The sequence below is a fragment of the Hippocampus zosterae genome, chromosome 17 (genome assembly GCF_025434085.1).
Source record: "Hippocampus zosterae strain Florida chromosome 17, ASM2543408v3, whole genome shotgun sequence".
Classification (NCBI taxonomy): Eukaryota; Metazoa; Chordata; class Actinopteri; order Syngnathiformes; family Syngnathidae; genus Hippocampus; species Hippocampus zosterae.
The window spans coordinates 7868393-7882875 of record NC_067467.1 but is presented as its reverse complement, the minus strand read 5'-3'; the positions used below and the strand labels follow the sequence as shown (position 1 = coordinate 7882875).

The following is a 14483-nucleotide window of genomic DNA, read 5'->3' as shown; positions in this document are numbered from 1 at the left end:
ATACATGGTCGTTTCTTTTTAACTAAAAACAGCTTACTGTACATGGTCGTTTTTTTCAGTTAAAAACGCCTTACAATACATGGTCGTTTTTTTCCGGCTAAAAACACCTTACAAAACATGGTCGTTTTTTTTTTTTTTTCCGGCTAAAAACGGTTGTTTTTGTCAGCTAAAAACGCCTGATTAGACATGGTCATTATACATGGTTGTTTTTTCCAGCTAAAAACGGCTTACTATACATGGTCGTTTTTTTCCGGCTAAGAACACCTTACTATAGTAATGGATAGCCATGCATGTTTTTGAGAACACGCAGGAAGTCTGGAGCTGGAATCGAACCCTGCACCTCAATGCCGATGCACTCACCATTCGATTACCAGGGAGGTCATGCATAAAAGGCTTAAAATACTGAGTGTTCTTAATTGATCCTTTTTTTTTTTTAAATCGGCCTTCTTACTACACGTGGGCCACCTCTGCACAACAGAAGGTCACATCTTCTCTCTGGAGCGTGATTGGCTCGCTGCAGCTGCTGCATGCTGGGTTGACATTAAACCACATTACCAGAGACGGATTTAAGGTGGAGCACATTCTTAATTTAATTCATCTTTATATAGGCTATGGGTCATTTCACCAAATTTGAATGTAGTGCCTTATTCTTTCAAACGTTTTTTAAATATGAAAATACAGGATCTTGAATCCTTCAAAATGTGTACTGGCCCATTTAAATTGATTTTTAAGTAATTTTTATTGTTGTCATTTGTCTCGTTTGTGTAACGGGACTAAAAGTAGCAGGAGTGAGATTTTAGCATCTAATTAACAAAAAGATGAGATACAGCCACCGGGAATATAAGATAACATGTTGACACTCCGTGAAGTCAAAGCATAGTGAGTAAAAAAAAAAAAAAAAATTAAAAAAGATACCGGTACTTTGGAAATCAACAATTTAACATGACAGCAAATTTCACAGATTCCGCGCAATGGCCCAAATCGCAAAGTTAAAATATGTGCTTCTATTTGTCAATGCACAGCCTTCTGAGTGAGTTGTTCCTAATATTTTGACCACCCTTTTGCCACATGGGGGCATTTGGCACGTGTGAGGCGTCCCCCCTTGAAGCCCTGATGGGGTCCTAATGTAAACACGCTGAGCTCCATTTCATTAGCGTGCCTTTAAACCTCTTTAAGGGGTTCAAATCAGCCAGACAGCAAGCCAAGCAGATCTCCCAGCGTGCGATTCCATGAGCTTCTCGTGGCCTTGATCTCCCAAAAACGTGTACACCGCCCGCTACAACGCTCAAGACACTCACTCGATAATCGTGCTCGAACATCCAGATGAGTTCTTTTTTCAAATAGCAACATGCTATCGGGAAGCCGCACATTTGGGGAGCGTTGAGGAGAGACGAAGAACATCGTCTGGCAGATGTAGATGTACAAAGAATGCTGTGTTGCCTCAAAATAAACCAAGTTTAAAACAAACAATAAATAAATAAAATACATGTCTGCTTCTTTGGCAAGCTAAGTGAGTCAGCGCTCAAGGAGAGTGCAATTTGTAATTTGCTCAACTGTTTTGTCACTGGGTTTCTTCCTCACGTATCTCTTCACGGTCGACAAAATCCAAATCCAAAATGTAATCAAAATAAATCAAAAGTTAATAAACATTTAAATAAAATAATAAAATCAACAATTATTCAAAAGTCAATGAAACGTCAAACAAACAAAAAACATACAAAAATTAATTTAAAAAAAATAAACAAAAATTGACCATAAATGAATCAATAATTCATTACATTTATGAAAAAATCTATCAAAAATCACCCAAAAACCAATGAAAAATCAACCATGTATCAAGGGGAAAAAAACAAATCAACTGAAAATCAAATGTAAAAAATATCAAGAAAAATCAACAAAATCAACCAAAGTCAATTAGAAACCAGCCCCCAAAACAATATAATAGAATCAATAAATATCTATGAAAAATCCGCAAGAATGACTGTCAAATCAACCAAAAATCAGTGGAAAGAACGAAATAAAATGATGTGAAAAAGAATCAAGAAAAACCACCAAAAATTCGCTTACAAAACAAACACAAGTCATTGAAAAAGAAACCATTAATCTATCAAAAATCAACGCCAAAATCACAAGAGACAATCACGTGGCTTGCTCTGGCAACCTATGATCCAAGAAACCTGTAGTGTCTGTCCAAGGTGTTTAAGATGGTAAAGGCTCCAAACCCCCATGAAAATAAATCGATAAAAACACGCTTCACATTCAGCATATCAACATTGAGTTGCAATTTCTGCAGGAATTGCACATCCACGTACGTAACACTTTTGTAACATCTCCCATTTGTCAAAGTGGTACTGTAAAAGGTGTTTAGGCCGGATGCACCCAGCAAATGTCCGTCACGGGGTGGGATTACGAGACAGAAAACGAGTAGGTGTCACGTTGACGGCAGCGACTTACGCAAACGCACGTCGTCGTCGTCATCATCCCTCAGCTCACAAGCGCACTCCAGCGAGAGACCCAACGAGTCCAACATTTTCGTCCTTGCGAGTCCAGTCGGCATCATGAGCCAGCACCCGAGCGTCTCGTCGCCCTTCCTCAAGCCCTTCTTCCTGAAGACGCCCATACGGGTGGTCAGGCCTCTGCGGCAGAGGAGACACACGCTGCCCGCCAGCGAGTTCAGGAACCTCACGCCTCAGGACGCCATCAGCGTGTTCGAGATCGAGAGAGAAGGTCTGCATTCTATCCATTATTTCTGTTGAAATTTTCAATGACAAAAAAAAAAAAATCAACATTTGATCATATTTGCTAAAACTGTCAGGATGACATTTCGTGATGGTGCTTCTTGTTTAGTAGTTCCAAAAAAACCAAAACTGATTATTAACCCTTTCGGGGACAGCGGTCATCAAAGTGGACAGCTTACCGTGTTATCAGGTTACAGAAGGGATGTCAAACTCATTTTCGTCACGGGCCACATTTTAGTCACCATTACCCTTGGAGGGCCGTTACAACTGAAACCATATTAAAAAAAGTCAATAAAAACGGTTTATTCAACGATTGTTTAAGTTACTGTCATGGGGCATCTGGCAACAAGAAAATGCTGACAATATCTCTCTTATTTATTACTTATGAGAATTTGGAATTTTGGTACATATTTTGGCAAGCATCATGGAAGTTGACATCTTTGATTTGCTTTCGTGGGCCGCCTAAAATGATGTGACGGGCCAGATATGGCGCCCGGGCCTTGAGTTTGACACCTGTGCGTTACAGGGTGCACGGAAGGGTTGATGACAATGATTTACGAAAGGTGCAAAAATTTACCCGCCATGACCTGCGCATAATCCTCTCTCCGCTCCAGCTTTCATCTCGGTGTCCGGCGAGTGCCCTTTGACCCTGGAAGAGGTGCTGCACTTTGTGGATCAATGCCCCGAGCTGTCGCTGGGCTGGTTCGAGGAAGGCCAGTTGGTCGCCTTCATCATCGGCACGGGCTGGGACAAGGAGAGGCTTTCGCAGGTCAGAATGCGCCATAGAGTCAGCAATGTGGTGCAGGTGATGTCGCCGTAGAAAGCGACTTTGAATTGCTACAGCAGCTATTTTTAATTAGAATGATCCTGATTTAAAAATAAAATTGTGGGTGTCCCACAGGAGGCCATGACGCTACACGTGCCCAACACAACAACGGTGCACATCCACGTGCTGTCGGTGCACCGCCACTGCCGACAGCAGGGCAAAGGCTCCATCCTGCTGTGGCGCTACCTGCAGTACCTGCGCTGCTTGCCGCACCCCCGCCGGGCCCTGCTGGTCTGCGAGGACTTCCTGGTGCCCTTCTACCGCAAGGCCGGCTTCAAGGAGAAAGGCCCGTCGGCCATCAGCGTGTCCAACATGCGCTTTCAGGAGATGGAGTATTTGCTGTGCGGGCAGGCGTACGCCCGGCGGAATAGCGGCTGTTAGCCCCGCCCACCTGAGCGACCCCCACCTCCCCGTGGCCTTCATTCATAGGAAAGCTGCCTTAAATGCACTTTTACACCTGCTGGATGGCATTTGCCGTGCAATTTTTCCCATCAGACTTTAAAAACCGCTCACTTCCTTTGATTTTCCTCCCTTTGCTGGGTTCTGTGCAAAAGGCGGAGCCACACTAATGTTGGATCTTCAGCCATGACTGACATAATCACAGTGTAAAATTGCAAATGGCAAAGCCAAATTGAAGTCGGGTTTTCTGTTTCAACTCTGATGCGGTCTGTGTGAAATCAACATTGCAATGTCATTCCTTTGCTTGGTTCTGCACAAAAGGCAAGGAAAGCTGTGTTAATGCAAGATTCAAAATCTGTGATATTGAGCTCAGCTCCTGCAATATCCACTCTAAGTGGGTCCCGTGCAACTGAATGCAATGTCTCCGACTACAACGCGGGTGGTGTCCGTGTGAAATTCCACACATTATGACAATGTCCCTTATTTGCTGGGTTCCGCGTAAAAGGCAAAGCTGCATTAGAGTCGACTGGCTTACGAGTTGGATGGAATTTCTGTGCAAACGTACTCACAGACACAGCGATATCCATCCAATGCTGAATTCTGTGTGAAAAGCAACGCCATGTTAATGCCGAGCCATTGGTGACAACTCCGACGCAATCTCTGTGTGGAATGTAATAGTCACAGAAATTTCTTTCCATCATGTTTTCAGTCACAACTCCGTCTGATAAGGCATAGCAGTGTCAAATGTCCGTCTTTTGCAGAGTTCTGTGCAAAAGGCAAACTGCTTTGACGCCGGAACTTCATCTACGACTGACGCCGTCTGTGTAAAATCAGATTGTCGCGACAATTTTTGCCCTTTGTTGAGTTTGTGGAAAAGGCAGAGCCGGATCAATGCTGCGTCTTGTTATTTGCGATGGCAGTTTTGCAGAATCTCCATGTGAATGAATAATAAAAGACCAAGACACACACATACGGTGATTAATTTTATCGTTTTTTTAAATTATATCTTTTTACAGTTTTTTTCAGTTACATGTGAGTAGACGGGCAGCTAAAACGCTGCCATTTTGAAGACGAACATCACTTCTGAGGAAGCAATAAAACAACATACAAGGAAAAGGAAAACATTTGAGTGCTCAGCATAATGTTAACAAAAAAAAAACATGGCAGTAGTAGTTGGTACATTTCTCTTTCAAACAAGGCACCAAAGGTTTTGATATTGGATTTCTATTTGTTGCGGCTTGTCCCTGCTTTCGGTTTGAGATTGCCTGAATGAGTTATGTGGAAAAGGATAAGAACCAAGTGTGGGGAAAAAAAATTATCATGAACATATTGGGTTGAAGGTTTCCAAAAGGTTTTGGCAGTTTTGTTATCGTATTATGTCTTGACACCATCGCGTGCAAGTGTAATGTCCAAACGTGAAAAAGTATATAACCTTTTTTTTAATTTTTTTTTAAAAATAAGATCAGCCGTGAATTTTAAATTGGTGAGTACTCCCATGGAAGATTCTTTCACCGAGTCACAGCGATGTGTTTATATAGTTGGAATGATAAGAATTCTGAATGGATGAAAAGGCGTTTTCGGTAGGAACCAATATGTGAAATGCATTTATCCATACAGAATCACTGGCATAGGGTGTAGGAAACCTCGCATCTCCCCCCCCCGAACTCCCCCATTAGGCAGCCTGTTGAGTCATTAACATTGAATTGTTTTGGTCGGTCAATAATTTGTAAAAGCAGCAGACCCACGTGGCTTGATAGTTCCCACTTGTGGGGGAAAAAAACATGAAATTGACCAAATTTGGACATGCAGTAGGAGGTTTCCGCCCAATTGCAACGATACAAATTTTTTTTAAAGTTAACAAGTGTAAATTAAGTTTTTGTAATTCATGCAAAAGTGCTCCAAAGGTGGTGTCTTACGTCATAACTATGACGCGAAAATAGTGCATTGGAAGTTAGAAAACTATAGCATGAACAAATATTTCAAAATGTGCAAGTATTCATTTTGAAGGGGTTTTATTTATTTATTTATTTTTGGGGTCAAGCGCTAGTACAAATATGTCCAAAATGATAAAAATGTTTTAGGTAGGAATTGTGATATGGATAAAGTTTGTCTCGTAACTGTACTGTTACATTCTCCAAATGTGTGATTCTCTTTTCTTTTTTTTTTTATTGTCTAGTCTAGTCGATAACAAAAGTTTACAATTCCACCATTGAAAGTGATATTAAAAGTCAATCTGCTTTCATTTTTTTAAGTGCTGTTGTGAACATAAAGGGGCTTCAAATGATTGAATCTAAAACAAAATAGGGAATCGAAGTCACAATTCTAATTCATAGGGCTTTGTTTTAAACCTAAAAAAAAAAACAACAACAATTTGAGTGCTAAATCACATTTTGTTTCCCCACATGTGGTCCTGATCCTCCTCCTGTTAAAAATCTCCACATCAAGACCGAAACACAAATACCAACGATTGGCTCGGTGAAGTATTGAGCCTCGTAAGGAGTGCACGGTGGTGGGCTGAGCATAAGGTAGAGGGGGTGGGGGTGGGGTTAAAAACAAAGGTGGCACGTTGCTCGTATATTGACCAGAGTAGAAAAACACAAAGCATCTCGCCAATGGAGTTCAAGTGGTTTCAAAAAAGTCCCATTCTGACCTGATTGGCTGGGAAGGGGCGGGGCTTGTGCGAAGCCTCAGTGGAGATGCGCGTTGAGGTCGTACTTCTCGCAAAATTTGTCCGTGAAAGGGATGCAGGTGAGCAGCTCGCACCACTCGCACTTGATGGGGTAGACGTAGAAGAGCACAGCCAGGCCCGAGAAGAGGCCCACGAACACCAGCAGGAAGACGATGATCTGGCAGCGCTTGCGGTACAGGTCCATGCGGCCGAAGCTGATGTAGGGCAGGAAGGCGAAGGACAGGAAGAAGCCCGACACGAAGCCGCTGAAGTGGGCAAAGTTGTCGATCCACGGCAGCAGGCCGAAGGCGAACAGGAAGAGCACCACGCACAGCAGTTTGGTGAAGGCCACCCAAGGCTGGGCCAGGATCTGCCAGCTCTGGAACAACTCCACAAACAAGCAGGCCAGGATGCCGAACTGAGAGCCCGCCGGTCCCACCTGCGCAGCGAAAGGCGGAAAGGAAAGGTTCCGACATTACCTTTCGCATTTACAGCTGCAGCTGTTGGGAAAGCACTATATAAATAAATATTGTATTGTATTATTTGCATTCTCTCAAGATTGGTGCGCCATCCATTTTTAAAATTATTTTTGGTTTGTTTTTTTTTTAAAGATGGGTACCGGTACATATTATATTCTTTCAAAGACGCTTCCAATACAGTACATACACTGATGACATTTCCCCCAAAGTCCAGTGTTCAGAAAATTTGTTTTAAAATCTGTTATTATTTTTTAATTTAGTTTTAAATGAGAAAAAAAAACACACACACACACTCAGACTTTTTTCCCATTTTTGTAGAACTGGAACCCCCAAAATACAGAGGGAAAAAAATCACTTAAATAAAGCAAAATTTAAATTTAATTCAAATCAATACTCCTGTTTGACATGTTTTATTTATGTTAATTTATATCACTCTCTCACTGTTTAATTTTTTTTTACACAATTAGAAAACAAAACCCAGCTTTTTTTAAAATCTAAAAATCAAACAAAATTTGTCAAAATCAATTTGAAACAGTAACTCACATGTCACATTTTAGAACGCATGCAACATTCTATGCTTATTTTTCAAGCTGGGCATTCTGGAGCAACTCCACATGTCTACTTCCCGCCTTTGGTTCTGTGCCTTTTTCCAGGACCTGGCTTGCGATTGACTAAAATGACCGTTGCCGCCAAAGTGTGATCCAAAAGGCGCTCGCGTGCGTTTCTCATTGCGCGCAGCTCACCTCGGCTCTGTACGGCAGGAAGATGGCCGACGCCAGGTTGCCAGTGATGCCGCTGACGATGTAAATGATGGAGATGCGCAGCCATCCTGCCAGCTTCTCCAGGTCCCTCAGGATGGTCATCTGGAATGCCACCGACACCATGCAGTGAAGGACCCTGGCAGGATGGCACCGGAGGAGGTCACGTGACTTTCAGTAACCTTGTACCATGTCGCCTTGGTACTGGGGTGGGTCATCCTATTCGGATAATGTTATTCAACGCCACTAAATGGCTTCATGAGGCAATTTCTTGAATTAGCCACGACACCCAAAAGCTTTTAACAGAGTCGAACGCTTTGCACGGAGTGCGACGGACCAGCCCGGCAGCAAACAACGGCAGTCCTCACCGGCCACAATATTAGGTACACCATCGCGATTTGAGGAAAGAATTGTATCAACAAATACAAAAATAAATTTAAAAAAAAATCTAAGCTGGTGGGAGTGTGGGGGGGGTCTTCACTTAGACAAAAGTATTGCTTTGCTGTCGTTTCGTAGCATCTTTGGTGCGAAGAAATTTAGTTGAAGTGAGTTGAGGTGGCTGATTTAGACAAAAGTAGTACTCTGATGACAACTTGGGATAGACAGGATGAGACAGTGATTCTCAAAGTTGGTTACGAGTGGGACTTGGGCTCCCTCTAGTGGTGACTGTATTAAACGCTCAAACTCTGCAGAATGTGACCGTCTCGTCAACTTTTTTTTAATACAGAAGAGTTCAGTTGTATTTAACTCTTAGGTGCAACACATTTGCACGTCATCTTTTATAACAAACATTTATTTGGGTAGAATTTTTATACATTTGTCCAGATAATGAATGGATGATTAAGCACGGTATTTTATTTTCCAAAATTAAAAAAAAAAAAAGTGTTTATGTTCAAACTGTGTAAAATATGCCAGTAATACATTTTGTAGAAATAAAAGCATTATATCTCTAAGTTAATAGCTTTAAAAAATGTATTATTAAGTAATACTCATTATTTAATTCATCCCTTCATTTTTAATTTTGGGAAAAATTGCAGCTCGGTGAAAAGTGCATAAGCATTTTCCCAGTTCTCCGACATGCCAGGCTAAGTGTTCCGAAAGCCAACGCCAAAAAGACAGAGCGCATCTCGATTCCGCAAAGACTCACCCCGCATGCAGGAAAAGTGACAGCCAGAGTCTGTAAAACTGATCCGGGACTTCAGGGTTAAGGAAAGGCAACAGTCCACATACGTCATCCATGCAATGCACCTGCAAGATGGAACAGCGAGATTGAAATCCTGCTCAGAAAAAAAAAAAAAACTCAGGGTTGCAACATGGAGCTTACTTGGGAGCAGAGAGTGGCTTCCTCGTGGAAGAAGCCATTCATGAAGTCACAATATTCCCGGGATGTGATTTCACACCTTGAGCAAGAAAACGTCAAGTCATCCAGAAATTTTGAATTGATTTAAAAAAAATTTTTTAAAAATCATAATAATTAAAAGTTTCCTTACCTCCCTTTGGTTCCGATGCAGCAGGGTCGGCCCGTGATGGTGCAGTCAATGTGAGGCAGGTTGGTGTGGTTCCCTGTGTTTGACCTGGTGCAAATCTAACAGTAGACAACCACATTTGTATTAAGATTTTTAAAAAAAAATCTCGTTTTATGTAGAGAAAAAAAAAACTGTGATACAAAAAGTGCTGGCCAGAGAGCTCCATTAAAAAAAACATTTCCACTCACTGGCCACTTGGTGATGTCGTCGGGCCACTCGTGCGGCGGGACCGAGGCAGGCTCCAGACATGTCCTGACAGGGACAATCCACCCGTTAGTAGCCTGCGCGTGCGCTTAACGGCGCGCCAAAGTGCGCTTCGGGATGCGTACCTCGGGTCTTGATGGCATACCGAGCCGTATTGTCTGGATTTGCCGTTTAGCTGAGGCGCGCTGGAATGCCCCGGCCACTTCACCCACACAGCCAGAGTGCTCTGCGACATGGAACGGACGAGTCAGAATCAGTCACGCCTGCGACGGCAAAGTCATAAAAGACGGCGCTATACGGACCGAGCACTGCTCTTCCGAGGTCTGGACGCAGCCCGAGCGATCGTTGCGCACGCAGCACGCCGAGTTGCGTTCGATGTCTCGTTTTTCCCTGATGAACTCATGCACTTGTTTGTCCTGCCGCATGCATGGAGAGTATTTGGCCCCCAGGTGGATCAGTGCTTCCTGTAAGGGCAACGAGAAAGTTCGCGCTACGCAGCGTTTAAATGGTAAATTTCCAAACGCTCGGCGTGCGCTTACCGAGCTCGGCCCGATCCAGAAGTTCTCCTGCTGTACAAACTTGACATTTTCGTACACACCTTTGTTTCTTAAAACCTGCCCACACGGCAAAAAAACAAAAAGACCAAACCCGGTTAAGCTCTCGCGTCACAGCGGCATCGTGAAGATGACCCAAAAAAGTCAAGCGTCCGACACGCACAGAATCAACCGTCTCGTGCTGGGAGAAGCCCACCGGCGCGATGCCGTAGATGCACACGGCCAGGATGGTGATGAGCATGTGGACAAAGGTGATCCAGTAGGTAAAAAAAGGCCTGCAGGGAGGGAAGGAGGAGAGATTTAAAAAAGTGTAGACTCCAGAAACACTTTATGACGACCGTATTTTCCGCACTATAAGGTGCACCAAAAAGTCTTCCGTTTCCTTAAAAGCTCACCGGGCGCCTTAATATCCGGTGCGCCTTGTGTATGGTCATTACGGTAATATGTCGACTCCCAAGATGGCTCCTTGCTGCTTCCAATGTTATAACTTGCTATTGGTTCAGTGAACTGTGTCGCTGCTTCGTTAAATATGTTTTTGTTGCAGCTCCGAAAAAAGGGAGAGCTGCGGTGTTGTTGTTTTTTTTTAATACGCACACTTTATTAATGGTTTTCACACTCTCGACAAATACAGGTACGTCTTTATCCGTCTCCGTGCCTTCTCTCCTTCCGTTCGACTCGAGAGGCGTTCACGACCGCCTCCGAAAAACGGAAATGAAATGAAACTACGAAAATTAAAAACAATGCATCAAAACAGAAAATGAAGCGACAAAATCACAAAATAAATTCTATTCATTGATTTTGTGATTTCCTCGTTTGTAAATATAGTACACGACAAAGAACTTCAGAGACAGTTCAGTCTCATACATTTTACTGACTTCAGATTGTTCGATTGGAGTTACGCTCAAGGAAATGCTCAAATAAATTCTGTAGGGGGCTATAGAATTTATTTTGCGATTTCCTCGTTTGATTTTCGGTTTTGATGCATTATTTTCAATTTTCGTAGTTTCATTGAAGTATTCCTTAAGTTACGTTTTTCAGAGGCGGTCATGAACGCCTCTCGAGTCGAATGGAAGAAGAGTAGCTCCATCTAGTGGATGCATTGTATATTGCGCCTTATAATCCAGTGCCTCCAATATATGAAAAAAAAGACAAAATAGGTCATTCAATGCGCCTTTTAGTGCGGAGAATACGGTAGTTTTTATGTACAATCTAATGAGCACCTGTGGTCGTCCATGTCCTCGATCTGCCTCTTAACGTAGCTGTCGATGCGCTTGCGGTACACGCGGTTGGTCAGCTTGCCCACCATGCCTAGCCCATAAGGCCTCTTCTCGCGGGCGAATAGCTTCTTGACGGGTACGGCGATGCGTTGGCCGCGCCGCTGCCCGTTGACGCTCACCACCTCCTGACGCAAGGGCACCTTGGGCGGGCCCGGCGCGCCCTCTTTGGCTTTACGCCACCCTCGCTCCAAAGGTCTATGCGCAGTCACGTGGACACAAAAGACAGAAAGAAGGCGTTGATCACATTTAAAAAGCGCTTTACTTCAACATTTTAAGAGACATTATGCGCTTTTTGACTTTTTTTTTAATCTACTGTATATTTTGATCTCACGGTAGTTGTGTATATATGAAACACATGGTTAAAAATATCTATATATATAATATATAAAAATAAATCATAATAAAAAGCTTCTGAATTCCAATGTTATAACTTGCCATTGGTTCAGTGAACTGTGTCGCTGCTTCTGAATTCATCTGAGAGAGCACATGTATTTTCTATTCTCAATATTTATTTTTAACATCCCCCCAAAAAATAATTATTTACGGTACGTACTCGGAATGAATCATCTTAAAAATAATAATAATAACAATAATAATAATTTTAAAAATCGAAATACACTTCTATTTAGACCACATAAAGAAATTAAATGTTAAAAAAATTATCATGCAATAAATGATTATAAAATCTGAATTTAATTTCGTCAAAATAAATTGAGGAAACAAAAGAAAAAACTTTTAAATTGGCCAACATCTGTACCAAACAATTATTGAAACAAGATAACAAAAATAAAATGCAAAAAACTATTTTGGGGGAAAAAATGAATACTTATTTTCATTCATATGCAAAATACAAAAAAAAAGTCTTTACAAAATTTGAAAATAAGTGAATAAATAAAAAAATTGTGAGCATTCAATATTGGAACAAAACAAAATATTTATTAAGTCGAATGAATTCAATTGTCAATGGCATAACCCAAATTTTTAAACATTAAAATCAATTTAAGATTTATCACATCTTTAACCTTCAGAATTTTGCAAAAATCATTTTTTAAAATCATTTTTTCGTGGGGGGAGAAAAATCCACACAATTGACACCTTGCTTGAGAATTCCTCTAGCGCAGCGCCATCTACAGGCGGCGGACTCACAGCATCAGGTGACTCCTCTCCAGAGCCGTTTTATCCAGCGCGCTTCCCGTCAACTCGATCTCATCCTTATCGCCACGCTCGGCCTCTTTCATCGCCGCCTCCGACGGCGACTCAAACACCTCGTCCGCAAACGTGGACAGCTCATCGTGCATCAGAACATCCTAAGGAAAGAAAATACTTTAACAGGCGCAAATAGAAAGCGCATGTGGCGCTGGTCGTCCTATTTGACGGACTTACTCGGGCAAAGAAGGATGTGTCCAGCTCATCGGGAAAGTCGATGTCATCCTCCATGAAGCTGGCAGGGGTGAAGCTGCGTCTTTGAGTCCGTCGCAGGGTGCCGTCCCGTATGGAGCGCCCCTAAAAGAGCACCCGCACGGATACGCATTCTTTGTGAAAAATAAGTTTGACACCCCTGGCTTAGGCAGACGCAATAAACCAGTTTAGGACAAGATTAGAAGGTGTTCCTAATAAAGTGTCCCCTCACCTTGACGAGCGCCGCCGCCGCCCTGAAGCTCATCTTGGCCACCGACTCCCTCTTGCGTCGGCGAGGTATCCGGTTGAGGCCCGAGCGCGAGCTGGTGAAGGAGCAGAGCGACGCTGCCCCGGGTGTGATGGGCGTCTGCGGTACGCTGTAGCCGTCCACCTCCTCCACCATGCGGAAGGCCCGACCGCGAGCCAGCGGGTCGACGATCTAGGGCAACAATCAGCTTCAGCGATGGCCGGCGGGCAACTTTTCACACCAAACAATCAATACAGAGGAACCTGGAAGGAAGTGCTTTTAGAAATTTTCACATCAAGTATCACCCTAAAAAATGTGTTAAATGGCTGTCAACAGACCCCCATCATGGCAACATTTACTCATTCAGTACCAGCCAATTCTGGACTGAAAAGACGTTTAAAAACGTCTTTGGGAGGGAATGAGTTAAAATACAGTATCGCATTCGATGGCAAGCCACTGTAATATTAGGCACAGTTTGAACATCACCATGATGCTTAAAAATAAAAACATTTTGACAAAACTACCTTCAATTATGAATTTTATTTGCTGCATGAATACATTCATGAACCCAAACTTTCACAAATGGAAATCACTTTTCCATTCCAGGTCTTGAACAAAAAAGTTATGTTGACTTTTTTTGTCAGTAATGTGAGGTTAAAAATACTGTACAATATAGAAAGACGTGAATACATAACTTATTATGAAGAAACAATGTTCATGAGTAACCCACTGGACACGGTTTTTGCCTTTTCATATTTTTGTACCGTTTACAGCTCGCCCAAAATGGCCGCCACATCCGACAATGAAACACGGCTTTGCCGCAAAGTTGTCATGGGTAGAGTGGGAGGGGGGGATGGGGGGGGCGTTAAGAAAGGTGGAATCCAAATTCAATTCACTGTTATTATTATAATTAGGACAGAAGGTAGATTTTACCAAATCCAATTGCGCAGCATGATCACAAAAACCATACCCATATTGAGTGATTAATTCCGATTTTTTTCAACCGAAATAGGGCAAGGCTTCCAAATAAGACGAATACTCGTAATTTTTGGGGTGAGTGAGGGGAGTTTATAATTATTTTAAAAATAATAAAAAAATATATCTTCTTTTTTTTGTATTATTTGAACAAATCCAATCAAAAGTAACTGTTAGCATGTCAATGGTGTTTTCGACTGTTAGAATGAAGCTAGCTGGGCCCTTCTTTTGGCAGTCATCAGGGTATTTTCAAGACACAACGTGTCCAACTCTTTGTTTGATGTTTACTTTGACCATGGCATATATGTTGAAGCCTTTTTTGGGAAAAATTATTTTGAAGTGAGAGAGCCAAAGATGCTCATTCATGTGGTGGGAGAAAAGGCACCCCTGAGTTGGGGTTACTTTCAGCCAGGATGTGAATACTGTTAAGTTAC

General features: G+C 42.4%; 2 protein-coding genes across 4 annotated transcripts in view; one reads left to right on the top strand and one right to left on the bottom strand.

The window, feature by feature from the left end:
- Positions 1–2558: 2558 nt before the first annotated feature.
- aanat2 (arylalkylamine N-acetyltransferase 2) lies at positions 2559–4429 on the top strand. Its single transcript, XM_052048900.1, has 3 exons — positions 2559–2727; positions 3353–3507; positions 3640–4429. Exons 1-3 carry the CDS (start codon positions 2559–2561, stop codon positions 3943–3945), a joined length of 630 nt encoding a protein of 209 aa, XP_051904860.1. The 3' UTR covers positions 3946–4429.
- Positions 4430–5998: 1569 nt separating this feature from the next.
- The window catches only part of rhbdf1a (rhomboid 5 homolog 1a (Drosophila)), a 29937-nt gene continuing 21452 nt past the window's right edge, over positions 5999–14483 (bottom strand). For all 3 annotated transcript variants that reach the window (XM_052048873.1, XM_052048874.1, XM_052048875.1), the window contains 14 exons: positions 13060–13266; positions 12813–12932; positions 12576–12736; positions 11373–11624; positions 10316–10427; positions 10138–10212; positions 9901–10062; positions 9724–9824; positions 9583–9646; positions 9359–9453; positions 9193–9268; positions 9016–9116; positions 7854–8007; positions 5999–7070 (listed from right to left, as the gene is read on the bottom strand). In XM_052048873.1, coding sequence (XP_051904833.1) covers positions 6651–7070; positions 7854–8007; positions 9016–9116; positions 9193–9268; positions 9359–9453; positions 9583–9646; positions 9724–9824; positions 9901–10062; positions 10138–10212; positions 10316–10427; positions 11373–11624; positions 12576–12736; positions 12813–12932; positions 13060–13266 — 2100 coding nt within the window. In that variant the 3' untranslated portion in view covers positions 5999–6650. The remainder of the gene's footprint in view (positions 7071–7853; positions 8008–9015; positions 9117–9192; positions 9269–9358; positions 9454–9582; positions 9647–9723; positions 9825–9900; positions 10063–10137; positions 10213–10315; positions 10428–11372; positions 11625–12575; positions 12737–12812; positions 12933–13059; positions 13267–14483) is intronic.